The sequence below is a fragment of the Echeneis naucrates genome, chromosome 10 (assembly GCF_900963305.1).
Source record: "Echeneis naucrates chromosome 10, fEcheNa1.1, whole genome shotgun sequence".
Classification (NCBI taxonomy): Eukaryota; Metazoa; Chordata; class Actinopteri; order Carangiformes; family Echeneidae; genus Echeneis; species Echeneis naucrates.
Genome location: NC_042520.1, coordinates 6,773,717 through 6,794,721, shown reverse-complemented (window position 1 = coordinate 6,794,721; position 21,005 = coordinate 6,773,717). Strand labels below are relative to the sequence as shown.

The window sequence follows — 21,005 nt, the reverse complement described above, 5'->3', positions numbered from 1 at the left end:
TGTTTTATCGGATATGTAGGTGTATGAATATGGGAATATTTAACTTTGACAGCATGCTGTTGACAATTTCGTGATTTTTTTTTTTTTTTAAGCTTGACAACTTTTCCTTTTATGCTGTTGCCATATCATTATTCACTATTATAGACATTTTTTTTTCAATCTGAATTCTATCACAATATATTTACAAAATACAGACATGCTGGATTTCATGCTGTGCTTTCTCTTTCTGCGTGTGATGGACTGAATGATCTGCTAACTGTGTGAGTTAAAGGAATCACCTCCCTGGAGGAGTCACACACACACTAACACAGAGAGTGTAATAAAGACAAACAGGTAAATGGAAATTGCTGGCATGGTCACAGAAAATGTTTGTCACAGTGTGCAGGCTCGGTGCCACATGGCTGGATGTGAGAGGGAAAAAGTTGGCAACAAGCAGATCAGTGGATGAACAGACTCACTGTGCCAGACGCCGTGCCAAAAAACATGCTGCAATTTGGTTGACAAAATGTTTGCTTTGTGTGAAAGAGCCAGATACAGAATAAATTTCCTCACTTCATAAATAATTCAACAGAATCTAATTGAAGTGGGCAATGCAACACACCTGAAAGTAAACATTTTGCCGTGGACCATTAATTACATCACAATAGCAATTATGGAAGGAATTGTGTTATATATTCATTTTGGGACTGCTACCACTCAGGTAATCAGCTTTATCATGACTTTAACTACCTTTGTCCCAGGTGGAAAGTGTGGCAGTGGTCCTGTGCCTCCAGCCAGAATCTTCTTCTTCACCCCAGGATGGTTGAGAAGGTAGGTCTCCTCCATTGTGTCTCTTTACCAGTACCGGACAGAAATGTGTGTGTGTGTGTGTGTGTGTGTGTTGCAGAATTTATTTTTTTCCTGTATGTCTGTATTCTTCTGGTTTTCTAATTAGCCTGTGGTGAGTGTCTTGGCTGGTTAGCTGCTCTCTGACAGATGGCAGGATTAGGCAGGGTTTGGAGATAGCTACTTTAATCTGAGAGGCTAATCCCTCGCCTACCTCTGTGATTGGTGCAGCGCTGCCTGCAGCAAGGAGCAGAAGTGGCGTGGATGACCACCAGACTCCCGAGGAAGAGAAACACCCAGATCTCTCTCAAACAAGGTAAAGATCATTCTGGAGGGAGAGTCATCTGATGACGTCATGGTGATTTAGTGATACAGCTTTGTGGTCATTGTGAGTCTGTGCAGCAGAGTGGACAGAAAGCAGCCCTTACAGCTGGAGTCACATTTAGATACTCAGTGAGTAATTTAACACCACTCTGTGCTTGGCTGCTCAGTCAAACATTTTAAGCTTGTTTCACCTTTGAGCACATATGTTGAGTGCGTCACTTCGGTTAGCAGTGATGCCACAGGGTACTGTAGGAGCCTGGAGCGGGGTATAAGGCAGCAGCTAGGTGATTAAACCACATGAGGTCAGCAAATATTTCCAGTGTTAAGTGGAACTAATTCAGCCAATTATTAATATGCCTTATTTTTATTTATTAATCATATGATCCATGAAGTGTCACCCACCTTAAAGACCATGTACAAATTACCCACAGGTGTGAACGTTTGCTCACATATAACAAAGAATGACAGTTTTTTTGTATTGTTTGTGTATCAATGCAGTTTATTATTCATACAGTCAATGGAACACAAATACATTTAGGTGAAGTAAAAGTCGCTTCAGGATGAAACGCAAAACAAGACTGCTGCTCAAGATAAGGTAAAAACTGATTCTGTCAGCCTAACCAACCTCTTCACAAAAAATCTCCCTATATTTTGTTTAAAATGACAAACTGAGACAAATGACACAGCAAGTTGTCCTCTCATGATGAAGTCTCCTCTCTCCCTCTCAATCATGGTTAGTGTGTGTGTGTGTGTAGCAGATAATGGCGTGAGGCTGCCCCCTGGTGGTCACTTTTCGATCAGAGAGTCCAGCTGCTCCTGCAGGGAGGCCAGCTGTCGGGGCAGAAAATAAGAAGGTGTGATTGATGCCGGAGAGCCCCAGGGTTTTATTGGAAGGTAAGCGGATGATGATTAACAGGTCTTTTCACACCAATTTGCTGCTTTAATTTGTCAACACAAACAACAACACACAAGACAAGACCTAACAAAAGGGACAGCAGGCTACTGGGAGACGCAGAGAAATTTTAATGAACGTGATTCAATTTGAATTTTGCTCTTAGACAAGAACACAGGCGAATTTAAGAGGGACACCAAGCACAAGCACGGTGGACGCAGTGTTTGACTTTCATTGAAGGCAAATTCAAGCACTCATCCTCAACTTATATGAAAGCGTTCATACCTGTTCCATCTCGCGCTCCTCCTGCTGAATAATCTCATCCAGCAAGGCCTGGAAACGGTTCTGTGAGCAACAAACAAGATTCGTTTGAGTCGACATGCTGAGCCTCATTAGACTGTGGCTCTAAATATGCGTGTGCCTGGGTGGCTTGCGTCACTCTCCTCTCTGACTGAAAGGCCACTTACAATGCCAGTCAGAGACGGTGACCTTTTTACAGTGACTGTGATAATAACTGCTGGAGATTCGGCTTTGATGGCCCCAAAACACCAGCAATGAGAGCAATGAGAGAAATGGCACCACAAAAGGGTCATGTCTGCTGATATTGTGCTCGTTAAAAAAAGATTCTACTAAAGACTGTTTAGCACGATGAATTTTCATTGTATTTCAATGTTTTAAGATGACCAAAACAAAACAAAACAAAACAGGATAATGGCCTCTAACACAGTGAATAATTATCTTTTTTTTTTCTGTACTCACATCAGTGTTGAGAGAAATGCATGATGACTTCTGCCTCCAAGCTCATCTGCATGTTCTTGTTAATGTTTCTGTACATGCAGACCTAGTTTCTGAATGAGTGTAAACAAAAGTCTGTGTTTGTATTCACGGCTTACTTTGAGGGCCTGGTTTTCTACTTTCATGATAAGCTCCTCTTGCTGTTTCTTCCGGGCACGCATGTCCTGGAGTTTGGCTTTGATGCTGTTGATCTGCACCTGATAGTCCATAACTACAGAAAACAGCAGGATGATCACATGTTACTGGCATAAAAAAAAAAACAACACACCATTAATGACTCTGTATTCTTGTGCAGTGCAGACTAGACAGAAACAGCTTGAGAGGGAGGATGTGGCATACTTCCAGAGTGACGCTGCACTCATAAAGTCAGACGAATACGCACATTAGTTTACTGAACCACAAGGATACAACCATTTCAGTTTGACAAACTGCAGTTAATGGTAACAAGAAATCTGTTTAAAAGGACGTGAACCAGCAGCACAAAGCACTAAACTACAAAGCACCACAACTAAATCAGTCTGCTCTGGGCTTCATGGTGGGATTTCATTACATCCAGCCAAAGTAATAGTGCCTCACTGCAACCTGTGGCATCACTATTTTCTGGACTAATTTAGAACCTCTTCTGCCTCACCCCCATCTGGCTCTCAACCCTGTGATACATCCCATCTAATATGCAAAAATCAGGCTGGGATGAGTCCCCGAAGAGACATTTATTCCAACTATGCACAGGTGCCAGACGCTTGCACAGCCAGACACACCAGAAAATGCTCTGCTGCACTGATACAGTGAAGCAGACCAATATAGTTGCTGACTGACAGCTTCATGTATGTAGATAAGGAGGCATTGAGCTGTCAGGCTGGACAGCTGTCTGAGCTGCATGCTGAGCCACAAACCTGTCAGACTGGCTAGTTGAGACAGAGAGCCGAGAGCATCAGTGTGTGTCTCTGTGGGTAGGGGCGCAGCATGTGTGTTTAAGTGAAGGTATGTGATGTGTGACCTAGAAAACTCAGCTCTGATTAGACATCTGGACACCTTGCAAAGTTATTTTTGACCTCTGCTCTGACAAGTCTGAGTAGAATTTCATTTCACTTCATGCCATCACTGTCTCTGATCTTTAAGTCTGTTCTGAGATCAGCTAGCTAATTTGTTGGCGACGGCTATTACATTTAAAAAATTAAAGACTGTAAGCTTAATACGTCAGCTGGAAGAATTTGTGCTCCCACTGAAGTGTATATGCAAGTTGCTAGCACAACATGAATGATTAGTTAATTCTACTGCTGCACTTATTTCAACTGCCTAGGTTCACACATACACACACACCAGCTTGACTTGGATGCGTGTAAATGCTAACATTTACGGCAGATGTGCGCAGGGATGTCATCCTAACAGAAACCTGGTGGTCAACAAATGCCAGCTGTTACTATTCCCCAACAACAGCAATAACATTATTAGTTTGACTACATGATGACAAAGTTTAGTTAACAACTGAAACTGATTCAGCCTGAATTCGCTGTTCAGATGTGGAGATCTGTCTTTAAGGTGCTCTGATTAAGTTTGAGGTGTTTCTGACTATTCGAGTGCTCTGTGACATCCTGACCACAGGTCAGATATTCAAAAGATCATTTTTGTAGGAGTTTCTGAATGCTTCCCATTTCTGCTGCCATTCGCCACAATTATACGAAGATGCACGAATGAAAAACTGATTTTATACAGTTCTATACATCTGTGCAGAAGTCCTGTTATCCTCTCACCTATCTGGGAGTTTCTGTCACTTTCATGCTGTGTGGAATCAGACTCATTGAGTTTGTCTTGCAGCTGTTGCACCAGATCATCCTCTGTGTCCATGATATTCAGGTCCTCGTCCTCATGTCGTTCTCCTTCGTCCTCCTCATCCTCACTGGAGCTGCTGATGTCGTTGAAGATCTCCCGCAGTTCATCACGTTGGACTAGTGGTTTAATTTTTTTTTAGTATGGACAGAATGATAGAAAGAGTGAGAATTGAGAACACAAATGTGGGTTCTTTGAACAGTTACATGCCATGATATAATTTACAGGGACACAGAAGCATCCCTTTCAGAACAACACTACAGCTGCGCCACAACTGACCTTCAAACTTATTGATCTATAAATCAGCTAATATTATCTTATTATCAATAAGGTGATATGTCCCATTCAGTCCATATCCAGGTCAGATCTTCTGATAGATTTGAAACCTCCTTCTGTAAATATTTTGACTGATGTGTAATTCTTTGCCTCCAACATTGATATGGACCTAAAAAATACTAGATGCTTTATTTGCTTTGTGTGTTTACTGCTACGTTTGAGATGGTAACGCACACCCATATTTTACTGCTTTAACTGAGTGAAGTGACCAGCACAACACGTTTTTTGTTTTTTTTATCTTGATTTACTATTAAAAACATTGATCGCTTACCAGAAGACCCATGACCCATCTTGTGTCCTGAGGTGCCAGGCGAGGAGTCCAGGTTGGCCAGAGAGCCATTCTGGTCTGCTTCCTTGGACTCATCTTCAGCTATTACTTCCCACCCTGAGCATCATGGGTCAAGGTCAACAGAGAATATGTAGATCCCGTTCTGCCTTCAGATTTCTGCACTAAATAACTCATCATCTTCCAAAACTCTTGTTTGTGCTAGATTTGAAGGGACAAAAACAGATGATACACCACAGGAACAGCCCTGACTTTACCATTCATTAGGGGGTCATATGTTTGTCTGATGCTGCATGCAAACTCGCAAACTATAATTAGAATCTAGCTTCACTCTAACCAACTAAGCAATGATAATTAACTGTCCATCTCAATTATCACACAGCAAACAGCCACTCACAGCTTCCCTGCTGTGCTCTTATTCTGTCAGGCAAGTTTAGAGTTACATTAGAGCACTAAGTGTCTCCTTGCAAAGTGCATCTCTATCACAAAACCATTTGATACAGTCCAGTGAGGTGAGCCAGGTGGCAGGAAGGATGCCTCCTTGGCCCTTGCATCAACCCATTTCGATAGAAGAGAGGCCGTGCTCGTTCCAAAAGGGCAGCACAGCAAGAACTATTTGATGCTCCATGAAAAAAGTTCATGGCTAATGGTTAGACTCACAAATAACTTCCAGCTGAGCCCAAATTATGCACACTCCTTTCCTGAACCAGTGGTATTTTTGCATTAATTTACCACCATTGTTTTGCTCTCTTACAAACACAAGGTTACACAGCAGAATATCTGCAGGAGTCGAGGAGGATACGGACACTGACAGCATCAGCATCTGTGCTCAGCAATCTCTTCACCTCCTTTTCCACATCAGGAGACTCAATGTACTGTGAGAGGGGGAGAGGCAGAGGGAGGGAGAGAGAATGATTGGGTTACATGTGGTGTTAGTCGCATCTCTGTTGCTCCCTCCCTCTGTGTCTCGCAACATGCAAGGCATACACACACACACACACACACACACGCGCGCACACAGAAACACATCGGTAGCAGCTGGCTGGATGCCAGGACGTACATTAGCGATTACAAACAGAAGAGGCCAAATCAATATGGCTCAGTTCTGCACCTTCAGGAAGATTTATTCAAAAGACAAAAGATGGAGCAGACGTGTAGGGCTCAAGCATACTTGCTTTCACGTTGATCAAAGCAATAGTGAAATTGCTTTTTTGCATGCCTTTGGGCAAACTGAGATTGAAAGGCTTTATTTATATGTAAATGTTAGTTTGCAGTTTCACTAAAAATTTCTATTCAATGAAACGTGTACGTCTTGTTGAAAGAAAGCTCTGGTAAGTGATGCATCATAAGATGAGATGCTGAAGAGACAGATGGGGAAGGGGGAGGGAGGGAAATTGGAAGGCTGAAGGGGAAATGGAAATGCCAAAACCTTTTTTTTTGCAGTCTTCCGAAATCTTCTCTTGCGTGTGTTCTTCAGAGGGCAGGTGACTGGAGAACAAAACAAAAGAGTTGGTGAAGTCAAATTGGCTCAATAAGCTGTGGAGGGCAAACAATGTGCTTTGAATGCTGATGTATTAAAGGTGAGTGTGGATGTTTTGTGTACTTACTGCCATGGTTCCAAATGAATTTTTTGTCCTTGTCTTTGTCCTTTTTCTTGCTCTTAGGGTCAGTGCCGGTTGGCTCCTCTAGAGGAGGGTAGAGGTCTCCATCTAGTGTACAAACCAGCATCTAAAACACGCATGCAAAAAGTGTATGGTTTAATAATATGAACATTTTTTACTAAGAATATTTTTAATCAGCATCCAAAAATGATAAATATGAATCCAATTTTAGTTTGAATATCACACTTTAGACTTAATGCTAAAGTGCTACAGCATGTTTTACTTATGCATTAAATTTAACATCCTTTGCCAGACATCCAATTTCATGCTACTGTATTTGTTTACCTGGCAGACATCAGCAGTTTTGTAAAATGTCTTCTTGTCCACAGTTTTCAAAGACTCAATCATGCAGGGGAGATCCACCAGTTTGCAGGCCAAAGGAACACGGTCTACTCTCACAATGCCATGACGACCATCAGCTACAAAAAATATGAAAGACATGGTTGATTATAATGAGGTGTTGGGAATGAGCTTACAGAAACCACTGCCATTCAGACACATGCCAGTTTCATTAGAAACAATAAACAGGTGAAAAACACATTTTTCAAACATGCATTAGGCAAGATTTGTATGATTTTGTATGTAGTAACTAGGGCATGTAATAAATCTTTCATTTTTGACAGTTGTGCTTAGTTATATATGCCAACAAAACATATAATAAAAATAAAATCTCTAAAAAAGCAATTCCATCCCTGACACAAACTGTAGACGCTAATAATTTATACTAAAAAATATGTGTTTGTCATATAAAAAAAAAAAAGGTCTTTAAGAAAATAACTTGATTAATAAGTCAACACTATGACAACTATTAATTCATCTTACGGTGCAACTCGATGGTGAGTCTGTCTTTCATGTTCATACTGCTTGACTGGGCAATCCTTCTTACTGTGGACGCATACTCCTGAAACAAAACAAGCTGAATGTTCAGCAAATGTTTAAAATGAATGCCACACCAGTAACTGGTTTCAGAATAAGTCTTACCGAAGGTAGTCTCAGGATGAACTGGCTTTCCAGCTCATACGGAGCATCCTCCTTACTCTTGGAGCCGACCTTCCCCACTACAAACCAAACAGTGTGGACAAAGTGGTCAAATGGTTTGACTGCTGCTGAACTGCAGTGTTTCTAAAACTCAAATCTAAACAAGCGGCCAACACTACTGAGTTATACTCTTCAATGTCTCTTGATTCATCCATGAGCTTAATAATTTTTTTTAAGTAATTTTTATGGTATGGTCTTTTAGAGCGATCGTCTCACAATCAGATCAAATCTCATATAATGTCTGAAACCCCTTTTAATCATCCAAAGGGAAAACATGTAAATGACGTTTTGAGCTGCAGCAAAATTAAAGAATACACTTTTCTCAAAATCTAACTTTATCTATAAATACTTCCATAACTTTTGATTCCAAATATTACATTTAAGATTTTGAATTTGAACCCGTTTTAAATTTGTCCTTCCTGTATTGCGTCAAATCTTTCTGTTGTGCATGCAACTGCGTTGACTCTTCTTGTTTGGTGTGCATGACAGATTCCTTCTCCAGATGTTTTCCCTACGAGTCATAACATCTGTATTCCCGCTATAAACCAGAAAGTTGTATCAAATTATATGCAGAGGTCACAATGTACAGTTAGTTATCGCTACCATAACGATAACGCTGTTTTCGCGTTATTTTGCAGACTTCAAACGTTGAGTTTTAGATACTTAGGTTCACTTGAAGTTGATTATTAGTTTTTATTTTTTCCATTATAGATTGATTTGGAGACAATCGCATCGGCAGTGACGGCGTGTTTACAAACGAGAGGGCTAACCAACCACCGTTAGCTTAGCAGATGGGTTAAATTACGGCAACGCACCTTTGATCTTCGATGTCATCTTCGTTAGATTGGATCACAAGACCTCACATATGTGTGTATATGTTTAAATAACAATTAAAAAAGGCAAAAATAACGGCAAGAATGAATGCTATAGTTGTGATATAGAGCCTAAATAGCTTAGCTGTTCAGGAAACACACAGTCCCGACGGAGCGGCGCTTTCACTGTTCACTCCTGCACCATTCAAGTCCTCCTCGAAAAAAACAACTACACCTCAGGAAAACACTGTGTATGGATTGAATAAATAGTTTGATATAAATTAATTTAAAAATATATATTAATCATAACTACTTCACCCACAAATTCAGGTGAAACAGTATTTAATATGTAATATAGCATGCTTAAAAAAATAATTTCCATTAGACGTGAACGCCACATTAATTCCGGTCTTTCATTTTCTATCGCGAGATTTTCCATCTTGAAATTTGTCACACGGGCGTCATTTATTTTGACGAGCATAAAAATTCAACCTGGACGTTTTCGTATAGTCACAATACACAAAGAGACGTTTAATTTAAAACAGAACAAAAGCGCATTTAACGGAAAAATAAATGTTGTTTTTTTAAACTCACTTCCTGCTAAGGATGTTTTAAAACGGAGATTTCAAAGTAAGAGCCATACGTTAAAACTAGTCTCTTTAACGGTGGAAAATATTCCAGATGACGGATAAAATCCATATCTGTGTTCATTTACGGGAAATATAAACTACAAAGATTGCTTTAATATTCACTTTATTCATATATAATCGATTTCAACTAAAATCATTCTGCTATGCTGCCTGAAATGAAAAAGTGCACTTTCTGGAAAATGCAGTTTTCACTTCCGGGGCGGAATCGACATCTCCGTTGCTGTCGTCTTTCTGCTGCCTGCTCCTCCAGCCAGCTGGTGCATGATATTTGCCCAAAGTTTGCTTTTAACCGCGACGGCGTAGCATCGTTTTGGCCGCGGAGAAGCCGAGATGAGGCTTAAAGTGACTGTCGGCGGCGCCTGGAGGGCGACGAGGACGCTGTGGCTGCCGCTGCTGGTGAGCCTGTCTGTGGGCGTCTGTGTGTGCCGAGCATCCTCGTCTAAGGAGGAGGACAGTGCCATGCAGAACATCGTTACGGAGAAAAGGGCCGAGGAGAGTCACCGGCAGGACAGCGCCGACCTGCTCATCTTCATCCTGCTCCTCACCCTCACCATCCTCACCATCTGGCTGTTCAAACACCGGCGGTTCAGGTTTCTGCACGAGACCGGGCTGGCCATGATTTACGGTGAGGAAAGAGATTTGAAACGACCGGGTGACTAAAATGTGCCACGTTTGAATGCATTTGCACGTCAGACTGCTGCAGGGAGATGTTCGTATGTGGCCACACTAACACATCACCTGCACCCTGCTGTGTGATTAAAAATGACACTGCGGACAAACATCCCGAGAGGAACAGCTGCAGGACGAAAAAGCCAAGATCAAATGTGTTACTTCTCGATAATCTGCTGTGAAAAAACCAAGAATGAGTGTGATTGATATCAGGCATGAAGTCAAGCAGTCACTCTGACCCAAACCTGTTCTGCACCTGACATGACAGACTGCACTCACAGGTGGTGGTTAAAGTACATTTACTCACATGGTCCTGTTTATGATTGATAGTCAACGATTGCATTACTGCAGTAGTTTCAGGCTACTCTGCACGTTCAGGGATAATTATGCACTTTATTTACTCTCCTGCGTTTATTTGCTTCCATATTCACAGCAATAGAACTATTGGCAATGGAAATTTGTATTTAAAAAAATGCACAACTATTATAGTTGCTATAAACAAGACTTCTTTTTTTCCCAGTGGGAAATTCACAAGCTGCTAAGAAGTATTTATATATATATATATATATATATATATATATATATATATATATATATATATATATATATGATAATTTAAATTGAACACTTGTAACTGCTTGTTAACAATTTCACTGATATAGACATTATTTTCCAATAAGGTAATATTTGTTATTCTATAAATGTGTCATTGTACATAGTGAGTACTTTCACTTTCACTTCAGCTTTTGATTGCATGACTCTTACTTGCAGCCGCTTGAAAATTTTGACACTGATATTTTTACTTTTGCTTCAGTCAAAGTTTTCATTATTTCTACCATCAGTGCAGCTCACTTTCATTTCATCGGTCTTTGCTTCCAACCTTTAACTGAACAAATTGGAGATTTGCCAATATTCTTCTCAGCCATGATCAAAAATAATATTCTGAACAGAAGAGAATCAGATCATGCAGCTGCAGTGTAATGATGACATATTTTGTTCCAACAATAACAAGTTTCACTAACCAACAATGGTTGTTTCAACCTCAGTACATTGTCTACCCACGAAGGTATTGGTTTTCACTTCTGTAGAAAAAGGGACTTTCTCATTCATCCACAAGGAAATTAAGGTGTTGTTGTTAACAGTGAGCTTTTGTATTTCAACCAAAATCACCTGACGTTAACTCACTCGCCCGTCTATGTCCTTGATTTTGTTTCTTGTGTAACTCTTTCCCCAGGCTTACTTGTTGGTGTGGTCTTACGCTACGGCATCCATGTTCCTCGGGACATCAGCAACGTCACGCTGAACTGCTATGTTAACGCCAGTCCTGCCACTCTGCTGGTCAACGTCAGTGGGAAATATTACGAATACACTCTGAAAGGAGAGATCAGTGCCAATGCGGTGAACAACGTGCAAGATAATGAGATGCTCCGAAAGGTACAAATGGTCATTTCATTGTCATGCAGAAGTTTAACATATAATCACAGGAAGCTGTACTGAGTGTATTAAAGTATAGTATTAAAATATTAGGAAGTCCTCTACACCAGTCAGCTACAACATGTATGACCACGAGCAGGCGAAGTGAAGAACACTGATTATTTGGCAGCCATGGCAGAGTGGGTGGAATATATTGGGCTGCAAATTGTGTCCTTAGGATTGATGTGTTGGATGCAGGAAAAGGCTTCGGCGGGGGTGAAATTGTGATGGCCAGAAGACTACAGTGGTCAGTACCTACTAAAAGTGGACATGGACCGGTGCCAGAGCAGCCAAGGTTGACCCGTGATGTCCAACAGATGAGCAACTGAAATTGCTAAAAAAAAAAAAAAAAAAAGTTTGAAAAGAAAGTCCTCAAAGTACACAATTGGTTTGGAGAATCAAAGCTGGATCACAGATTATGGGAGAAGGCCAGGTTAAGGTGTGTTAAGGTCCTATGGCACACAGACATGTTTTAACACAGCGTTGAAGCTGATGGAGACAGTGTGATGTTTTTGGCAATGTTCTGCTGGGATCCTTTGGCCCCTGCCATTGATGTGGAAGCTACTTTATGTACCAGCTTCTTAAATGTTCTTGCAGACTAACAATGAATAGGGACTAGACCTGGCCCCCTAATTCCCCAGATCGCAATCTAGTCCAGCATCTGTTGGTCGTGCTGGGCAAACAAGTCCAATCCAGAGAGGCCCCAATTCTCAATGTACTGAACTTAAAGGGTCTCCTGGTAACGTTGTGGTGCCAGAGGGCACAACTCACCATCAGCGGTCCATTAAGGTTGAAGACTTGACTGGTCAAAGCTGGTTTGGTCGCCAAATATTAAGTAGGTGGTCATAATGTTGTGGCTGCTTGATGTCACCAAATGTGGAACAAATTATCCCAGATGTGTCAATCAAAACCACATGCAGACACATTTTGACACAGTGTTGTTTTAGATACACCTCTTAAAAAATTATAGTGGCTCCAATGTTTTTAGCGCTATCTGCGATTTAAGATGACTGTTTGTCCCATTGTGTCTTTTTACTGATAGTCTTGGAAAGTAATTTATGCTGTCCCAGATCTGTCATTATAATAATTAACTTATCCCATAATGCAGCAGCCTAGAAGTGTCTGCTGTGTGTGAAAGTATTTTTTTCATTGATATTTTTGAATAATGGGGTATGTGTGTTTATTTTTGTCTTTGTGACTCAGGTGACCTTTGACCCTGAAGTTTTCTTCAATATTCTTCTACCACCTATCATCTTCCACGCTGGCTACAGTTTAAAAAGGGTACGGTTGTATTTATGTTTCAGACACAGTTTCTTCTTCTGCCTTACAAAGAATCTTTGCTCATTAATTACAAAGTGAGTATTTTTAACTGTTCAGCTCTACTGAAATTAAATGCAAAAATCCCCTTATTCATTCCAATCTAATCTAAACAGACCGAGAAGTTGAAGTCATAAAAATAAATGACTTCAGCACGTAGATGAGTGACAATGTGTTTAATTACCTTGTCTTTCAGAGACACTTTTTCCGTAACATGGGCTCCATCCTGGCTTATGCCTTTCTGGGGACAGTTATTTCCTGTTTCATTATCGGGTAAGAATATTCATTTAACAAAAAGAAAAGACAAACTCTCCTGATTGCACATGAGCATCTCCACATTTTAACAGGCCAGAGCAGAATTTCCATCCTGTTTTATACTAATGTCAGTATGTCTTAGTGTCTATATGTCCATAAATTCGATGATGCTGTTCCTCCATCAGGCTGCTGATGTACGGCTGTGTGATGCTAATGAAGCAGGTGGGACAGCTGGATGGAGACTTCTTCTTCACTGACTGTCTGTTCTTTGGAGCCATTGTCTCTGCCACAGACCCTGGTACATATGCAAGTTTTTTCCTATTTGCTAATTATACCTTCAATCCATTTAAGCTCTTGCAAAAAGAACATAAACAGAAGCAAGTCATCACAAAACCAAAGATTTGTCAGTGTTTGCTTTAAAAAAAAAAAAAAAAAATGAAGTCAATCTGTCCACAGCTTATACAAGTGGAATAAAATATGTGAATTGCACCACTGATTTTTTATAAAATCTTTTCTTTTGGTTAAAAAAAGTATTTTAATTTCTTGGCTACTAATCTCTTAATAGTTTACATATCTTTATTTAATATTAGTAATAAGCTTTATTTATTCAGCATTTTTCATACATGAAACGGTGCAGGTGCTTTAAATAATGAAACCAAATGATGAGACCAGGAACACAGCTCCTGAAGTTCTTGACGCCTATGACAGTTTTTCTTGGTGACTTCATAATTTGGGTCAGTTGTAATATGGAGAACAATTTGGTGTGTGTCTCTTTTGTTTGCCAGTGACGGTCCTGGCTATCTTCAACGAGCTGCAGGTCGACGTGGACCTGTACGCGCTGCTGTTTGGCGAGAGTGTTCTCAACGATGCTGTGGCTGTGGTTCTGTCCTCGTAAGTTGTCTGCCTTTTTGACATCACACACAAACCTGTAGCTTGCAGCGATATCTTAACGTCAATGTCTTGAATGTTTACAGGGCCGCTTAGCTGCTGTTTTTTTGATATAAATGGAGGTAGCATGAGTCATATATGTTTTGTTTTTTTTTTTTTCTTTCGTTTATATTGAACGATCAGTGACCTTTAACTAACGTAATACAAGCCTCTGATTAACTTCATGTTAAACATAAGGTGTTCTCTAACCTAATTTATTAATTTTTCTTCTGTTCTGCACGGAACTGTCATTATTTCCACAGAATTGTTAATTATAATAGCAGACACAGTGGAGGTGTCCGACCCTGCGGAGAGACCCTGAGTAGCCCATCGAACGGGTGGACTAAATAGAGCATGACATTGTGTGCCTTTGCAGTGCCGTGGGAGCAACATGACAAATCACTGGCCATTTGTTATTATAATATGGCTTATTCGACTAGAGATGCTGGGCATTGTTTATTCATTAATTTTTGCTTTTTAAGGGGGGGGGGGCAGTGAGGGGGTTAGCCGTTTTTGACTTTTTGAGTCAGCCAAGAGCACAGTCCCATTATATTTGGAGATACTGCATATTCAAAAGTCAAGGAGAGGGCACAAAGCCGAGAAATTATGGACAAAATGCCTGGTGATTTGTTTTGTGAGTGCGGGGGTCGACAGCAGTGAGGGTGAATAAATCTTATATCAGACTTGGTTCAAGTAGTATATGAAATTATTATTTGGAAATTAGGTTTGCCACTTTAAATGAACTTTGTCACAAAACCGCCTCAGCAAAGTGTTAAACATTTTGTAATTGGTTTCTCGTGGTGGGAACTATCCTGCTGCGATTAAAATCCCTTTCACCCCAGGCTGCATTTTAAAACCAAGAAACTAAATTATTTATAAAAGCTATTTGACCCAAGTTTGATGAATGCTATGGTCCTGCTCTTGTGTGTCTGACTTCACTGGGAGTTCATTGTTGACACATAAATACCAGGTGGCACAAAGTTGATGTATTAAGTGCCATTTTCCGTCTTTAAAGGAAGAACCTAATACATTGTGCCTGTGTCGCTGTGACACAACTTCTGTGCCGGTGGGCTTGTCATAAAAGTTACTGGAATTTTTCTGTTCGCATGATTTTCAAAGCAAATTCTTTATTCAGACTAAGAAAAGAGCAAAAGCTTTACGGACGTCCTTTCTTCACATACTTGCACAGGAGAAACTATGACATAACATTTTGCAGTTTTTAGTCGTGCATTATCTCGGCCCTGCTCAGGATCTGTTGGAACGTGTGTCAATATGAACCGTAACATGTGTACAGTATTTCAAACACTACTTCACACACACAACTTCAGCAGACGGGCCTTTGTTGTAACTTGAGTGCTAACACTGAAGATAAAAACGAAATGGAAACTCATTTGTTTGAACCATTGCTCTCCTTTTCTCTTTATCTCAAACATCTCAGGTTACATTTGTGAGTTTTTAATCTGTGAAGCCTAGATAAACAACAGAAGCAAACCTGAAGTGCTTTCAAAAATGTATCCTGGACAAAGACAGTGTAGTCCTCGGCTGCAGAGCATTTCTTATGACATTTGCATACAGCTTTCAACGTCATCTTAACGGGCTGTTCTATTAGTCATTGTTTTTTATTATCCAAATTAATAATTATAATAATCTAGTATAAATGTGCCTTCTTTGCACTTTGTTTAGTCATCATTTAATGTTTTTGTTTTGTTTTATGCCAGGTCTATAGTGGCATACCAGCCAGAAGGAGACAACAGCCACACCTTTGAGGTCATGGCAATGCTTAAGTCTTTTGGCATTTTTCTTGGCGTGTTCAGCGGCTCTTTTGCTCTGGGAGTGGCCACTGGAGTCGTCACTGCTCTCATATCCTTCTGACGATTTCAAAGCATTTTATTATTAAAATCCATCCAGCAGTTTAAAAAGCAGGGTCACCGAATAATGTTAAATTGTTTCCTCAGGTCTAAATAATTACAGACTTCAGAACCTGGTTTGTTTAAAATAATACACTGCAAAGAATACTTTGAACAATCCAGACGATGAGTGGCATGACCTTGTCATTTGTAAAACTATTTGTAAAAGTGGAAAAAAATGAAGACGAAATATTTTTAGGACTTTTTCTTTGCTATGTGTATATTTATAACAAAATGAAATGATTTTTGAGCTTATTTTAAGAAAAATATTTCCTTGATATTGACCTGGGATTGGCTCCAGCACCACCGCGACTGCTGGAGCAGTAGAAGATGGATGGATGGATGGATGTCTTTGATATTATCACTGAATAACGTGTATAGTTTCATTTTAATTCCTTTGGCTGTGTCTCAATGTTTCTCTAAACTCCTTAACTGTCTGTACGTGACTAAGTTCACCAAGCTGAGGGATTTCCAGCTGTTGGAGACGGCTCTGTTCTTTCTCATGTCATGGAGCACGTTCCTTTTAGCCGAGGCGTGTGGGTTCACAGGTAACACACATGCAAATGTATTCAAATATTTACACTGCTAATTAATTGCAAATATGATTCAGTGACTGGCCCTCCTACATGTCAACCAGCAACAACACTTGACGTTTTATGGAAGAGAAAATAAGCTTTATTATTAATAGCCCATGTTTTGTTATCCTCCTCCTTTAACGCTGCTCTCTTTGTGTTTCTGTTCCTCCTGCAGGCGTGGTCGCAGTGTTGTTCTGTGGGATCACTCAGGCCCACTACACCTACAACAACCTGTCCCCCGAGTCCCAAGACAGGACCAAACAGGTCAGGTTTGCCTCATGGAAAAATGTTTGAGTGAAATAGAAAAGAGAATCCAATTTTTTTTTCTTTCACATATTTTTCTCAAAATAACTCTCAAATGGAATAAGTTCATTTAAAGGTGCAATGCAAGGCATTTGCTGCTATATTTCCATGCTGACTGCTGTCCTCTAAAGCAGCTGATGTTGTTTGCCTTGCAGCTGTTTGAACTGCTGAATTTCCTGGCAGAGAACTTCATTTTTTCCTACATGGGGCTGACCCTGTTCACCTTCCAGAACCACGTCTTTAATCCAATGTTCATCGTTGGAGCTTTTGTATCTTTCGCAGTGAAAGCTGTATTGTCTTCACACAGCCTGATAGCGTGTTCACAGTGTTCACTCACGTGAGTTACCAACCTGGGCCCAGGCAGAGGAGGGTTAGCCTGCTCTCTGTTTAGTTTCTTTGTCCTTTTCTTAACCCTTTTCCCACCCAGCTGGCAGTGTTCCTGGGAAGAGCTGCTAACATCTACCCTCTGTCATTCCTTCTTAATCTGGGGAGACGAAATAAGATCAGATCCAACTTTCAGCACATGATGATGTTTGCAGGTTAGTGGTCAAATCTACATGATGTGATTTAGAAGAAGACTACATATAATACGGTTCCATGCCCTGAACCCTTCACCTGATGTGTTTGTTTGTTTAGTTCATTCTTCATGCTGTGCTCCTTAGGACTGCGAGGTGCGATGACCTTTGCCCTGTCCATCAGGGACACAGCCACATACGCCCGTCAGATGATGTTTTCCACCACTTTGCTCGTGGTCTTCTTCACTGTTTGGATTTGCGGAGGCGGCACTACCCAGATGCTGTCCTGCCAGCGCATACGGTACGACCCTCCCCCGCCAGTTCAGATCCTTCTCTGGATCACAATGGATTTGAAAGTTGCATAAATTTTACATTCTATACCTTGTGGCTTCTGTTTAGGTCATTCCTATCAGCTCAAAACTCCAATTCAGCATTACGAATTCTCTGATTAATGCTGCTCTGAGAGCTGTTAAACATGGTCATCAAGTTTCTCAGGATGGTTCTGCTTCTGCAAGCTGTTGACTGATGCCTTTATTTTTTGCAGAGTGGGTGTGGACTCTGATCAAGATAACTCTGTGAGTGTGCCACTTGTGAATTAAAGATTTATTATCAATGCTGTAATTATGTATGACCCAAAAGAACCCCGCTAAGAACATCATCTGCAATTTTTTTTTTTTTTTTTTGTTTAGATGAGCTTCACTGAAGGACCAGAGAGAAGGAGCACCAAACAGGAAAGTGCATGGCTATTCAGAATTTGGTACAACTTTGACCACAAGTATCCTTCAGCAACAAATGACAGCAACATGTTTTCTCTGTCCTCTAAAAGCCTTTGAAGAATATTAGAAAGAATTAAGTTGAAAATTAATTAGCAAGAAAATCTAGAGACTGTAAATCAACATTAAGGTACAACATACTGTAACAAAGAGAATAGAATGATTATCCTGAATGAGTGTATGAAAAATTGCTAATGCAGTAATACTTTATTGAATTGTAGAAATAAACCTACGACTTCCTGTCAGCACTTTGACACTTTTGATAAGTTTATATTTACAGATCTGCGATCTGTAAATCGCTGGTGACTAATGTAGTGCACAGAGCCAGACAGCAGAGGGAGTGATATGTGCAGACTGGAAGACAAATTATTTCTTGAGTTTGTGGTGTAATATAAAGGTCATTGTGTTTAGTCTATTTGCATTGATATGATTTCTAAATGGAATTCCTTCAGATTTTTTTGTTAAGCTTGTTTACGTTTGAAGAATGACTCCATATGGGGGATCGTATGTGTTTTTTGTTTGATTGTTGTGTCCAAGCACACACAGGCCATGTTTTGTCTGTAAACTCTCCTTGACTTAAACTCCCCTCCAGCTACCTGAAGCCCATCCTGACTCACAGCGGCCCCCCTCTCACAACAACATTGCCTCCCTGCTGTGGCCCCCTTGCCCGTTTCCTCACCAGCCCTCAGGCATATGAGGTCAGACACTGGTTCATACAGGAGCTATTTTCTGACTAAACTGTGTTCGATTTTAGTTGGGGTTTTTTTTTTTTTTTTCGTTTGTTTGTTTCCAGTTTTTATCCCGTATTAATCCATGAATCATGGAGCACAGAGGCTGAACTCGAAAGGCTTTTATTATTTTTTTTTTAACAAAGCAGATGTGGAGAATATAAAAACCATAAGCCAATAATTTGACCTTTTAATGGCAACAAGTAACAGTGGTCTCCTTTAGCTTGGTGTCTTTGATGACCACGCCGTTTCCTCCTCTCCCCCCAGAATGAATGCCAGTTGAAGGATGACGACTCTGACTTCATCCTGACAGATGGCGATATCAACCTGACCTATGGTGATGTTACAGTCAGCACAGATGCCTCGGGTGCCCACACCAGTGGCGGTTCAGCCTTTGCTGGCGCCGCCTCTGATGACTTGGACAGAGAGCTAACTTATGGTGATAATGAGCTGGTGATGAGGGGCACTCGTCTGGTGCTGCCCATGGATGACTCAGAGCCGCCCTTCACAGACCCCCACCACAACCTGCGGATGTGAAAATAGTCTTTTGGTGCAGACCCAGACAACCGTCCAACTCATACTGACCCGAGCCATCGAGCAAAAGACCTGTACCTGTCGCTCCTTCTCTCATACCTCCACTTAATTCTCTTTTGCTCTCGCACCTTACCTCATTTCCTCTTGATTTTTGTGTCTCCACACATTTTCTCACAATAACATTTTCCAATTTCCTCTACAAGCAAATCACTGTCTCTACCTCATTCTCATTCTGCTCATTTTCACACCTTTCTGCCATCTGCCAAAACTGTAAGATAGTGTTATTTATTTGCAGAGGGTTTTTTTTTTTTTTTCCCGGCATTGATTTGAATGTCAGTTCCTCTTAGTTTGCTTTTTGTTTGTTTGCCAGTCCCCTTACTGTAGCATTACACAGAGGTATAGCAGCATGCGTTAGTGTATAGATGCAAGTAACGACCACGTGCTAATTTGTAGAATATATCACAAGAGTACTATAACTTTGATATGCATGCTGAGGATGCTTGTTGTTTTCTGTGTATGGGAGGTTGAGGGCTTTATGGGATTTTGGGTCTGTCCTTGAATGTTGCTGCCTTCTCTCTGTGCACCAGAGACATGCTGACCCAGTGGACGACTTTACTGTACATTCGGTTACAATCAAGTGCCTGGGAATTGTAGTTTTAAGCCTGGCGACCCAGACTGAATAAGCTCTGGGCAACAGAACTGGTTGAGGCTGGGCTGTCATGCAGTTGTAGTTTTCCTTTGTTTAAAAAAAAAAAGAAAAGAAAAGAAAAACAAAAAAACAAAACAAAAAAACCCCCAAAACAAAACAGACACCTCCGTCAATAAGGTAGCAATATACTCAGTGGGCGATGGAGCTGTCGGTTTGTGTTATTCGACTGTAAATAGTGTGAGAAAATTTAATGCCACAGATGCGTTGTGACTTGGCAGTGAAAGTTGTGGATCTCTCCAAACGACCTTTGACTGTGACATAGAGAAGGACTTTACACCTTATTTTAGATGCTGATGTCGCTCCGGCTGAATGAAGGGCTGTTGTTCTGAAAGCGAGATCCAAATGTAGAAAGCTTAGTGCCATATCTGTCCTGCATTTTGACATTCTGTGAAAACTAAATGCAGATGACCTCAAAGTGTTTTATATTCTTCCTTTTTTCATTTTTTTTGCAACAGAGCTTAGGTAACTAAAACATAGTTTTCATACTCATCTAGTTTTCTGCACACATTTTCTATCACAACTGCTGCATTGTTGTTGAGACTTGTAATCCAATTTTCTGATGAAATGAATCTGAAAAAAGAGCTCAGCGTGGATTTGACACTTGAGAAACATAGTACCATGTTATTGGTAAGCACATAGGTATGTTTGTGTGCATAAGGTTTTCAAACCAGAGATTTATGTCCGTGGCTGAATTTATTTGGGCTGCAATCAATATATTACTGTCATCACTGTTTAATCCGTCAGCTGAATTTTGGGCAAATAATTGTCCAACAATAGTGAACAGCCAACCCAAATATCTTGGGTTTATTTTGCTCAACGGATGTTAACCCAAAGGTATTTGTTTTGCAATGATGTAAAACGTGAAGAAATTTAT

General features: G+C 40.5%; 2 protein-coding genes across 7 annotated transcripts; one reads left to right on the top strand and one right to left on the bottom strand.

Annotated features, from left to right (window-relative positions):
• Positions 1 to 1,633: 1,633 nt before the first annotated feature.
• On the bottom strand, positions 1,634 to 8,983 carry taf7 (TAF7 RNA polymerase II, TATA box binding protein (TBP)-associated factor). The gene is made up of 12 exons (XM_029512165.1): positions 8,800 to 8,983; positions 7,928 to 8,004; positions 7,769 to 7,847; positions 7,232 to 7,365; positions 6,893 to 7,013; positions 6,715 to 6,773; positions 6,088 to 6,160; positions 5,271 to 5,384; positions 4,588 to 4,782; positions 2,935 to 3,047; positions 2,327 to 2,386; positions 1,634 to 1,980 (listed from the first exon to the last, which is right to left on the bottom strand). Exons 1-12 carry the CDS (start codon positions 8,816 to 8,818, stop codon positions 1,936 to 1,938), a joined length of 1,089 nt encoding a protein of 362 aa, XP_029368025.1. The 5' UTR covers positions 8,819 to 8,983; the 3' UTR covers positions 1,634 to 1,935.
• On the top strand, positions 2,311 to 20,239 carry slc9a6a (solute carrier family 9 member A6a). 6 transcript variants are annotated; one of them, XM_029512163.1, is made up of 17 exons: positions 2,311 to 2,351; positions 9,830 to 10,071; positions 11,350 to 11,549; positions 12,792 to 12,869; positions 13,102 to 13,178; positions 13,346 to 13,458; positions 13,946 to 14,051; positions 15,806 to 15,947; positions 16,437 to 16,542; positions 16,745 to 16,833; positions 17,028 to 17,141; positions 17,300 to 17,411; positions 17,535 to 17,688; positions 17,932 to 17,970; positions 18,082 to 18,162; positions 18,753 to 18,858; positions 19,156 to 20,239. In XM_029512163.1, the coding sequence occupies exons 1-17, from the start codon at positions 2,311 to 2,313 to the stop codon at positions 19,423 to 19,425; spliced, it is 2,070 nt and encodes a 689-aa protein (XP_029368023.1). In that variant the 3' UTR covers positions 19,426 to 20,239. The 6 variants fall into 6 exon arrangements, with proteins under 6 accessions (XP_029368023.1, XP_029368024.1, XP_029368022.1 ...); XM_029512164.1 differs by lacking the exon at positions 2,311 to 2,351 and having other exon boundaries at positions 9,658 to 10,071; positions 11,350 to 11,453; positions 17,932 to 17,966; positions 18,093 to 18,162; XM_029512162.1 differs by lacking the exon at positions 2,311 to 2,351 and having other exon boundaries at positions 9,658 to 10,071; positions 17,932 to 17,966; positions 18,093 to 18,162.
• Positions 20,240 to 21,005: the final 766 nt, after the last annotated feature.

Excerpts from the sequence above, each read along its gene's own strand:
- slc9a6a (XM_029512160.1), top strand. The coding sequence starts at position 9,777 with ATGAGGCTTAAAGTGACTGTCGGCGGCGCCTGGAGGGCGACGAGGACG. Across the intron at positions 16,834-17,027 it reads CCCAAGACAGGACCAAACAG|CTGTTTGAACTGCTGAATTT; the intron begins GTCAGGTTTGCC and ends TTTGCCTTGCAG. Across the intron at positions 17,969-18,076 it reads ATCAAGATAACTCTGTGAGT|ATGAGCTTCACTGAAGGACC; the intron begins GTGCCACTTGTG and ends TTTTTTGTTTAG.
- taf7 (XM_029512165.1), bottom strand. Across the intron at positions 3,048-4,587 it reads TGACAGAAACTCCCAGATAG|TTATGGACTATCAGGTGCAG; the intron begins GTGAGAGGATAA and ends TGTTTTCTGTAG. Across the intron at positions 2,387-2,934 it reads TAGAAAACCAGGCCCTCAAA|AACCGTTTCCAGGCCTTGCT; the intron begins GTAAGCCGTGAA and ends TGTTGCTCACAG.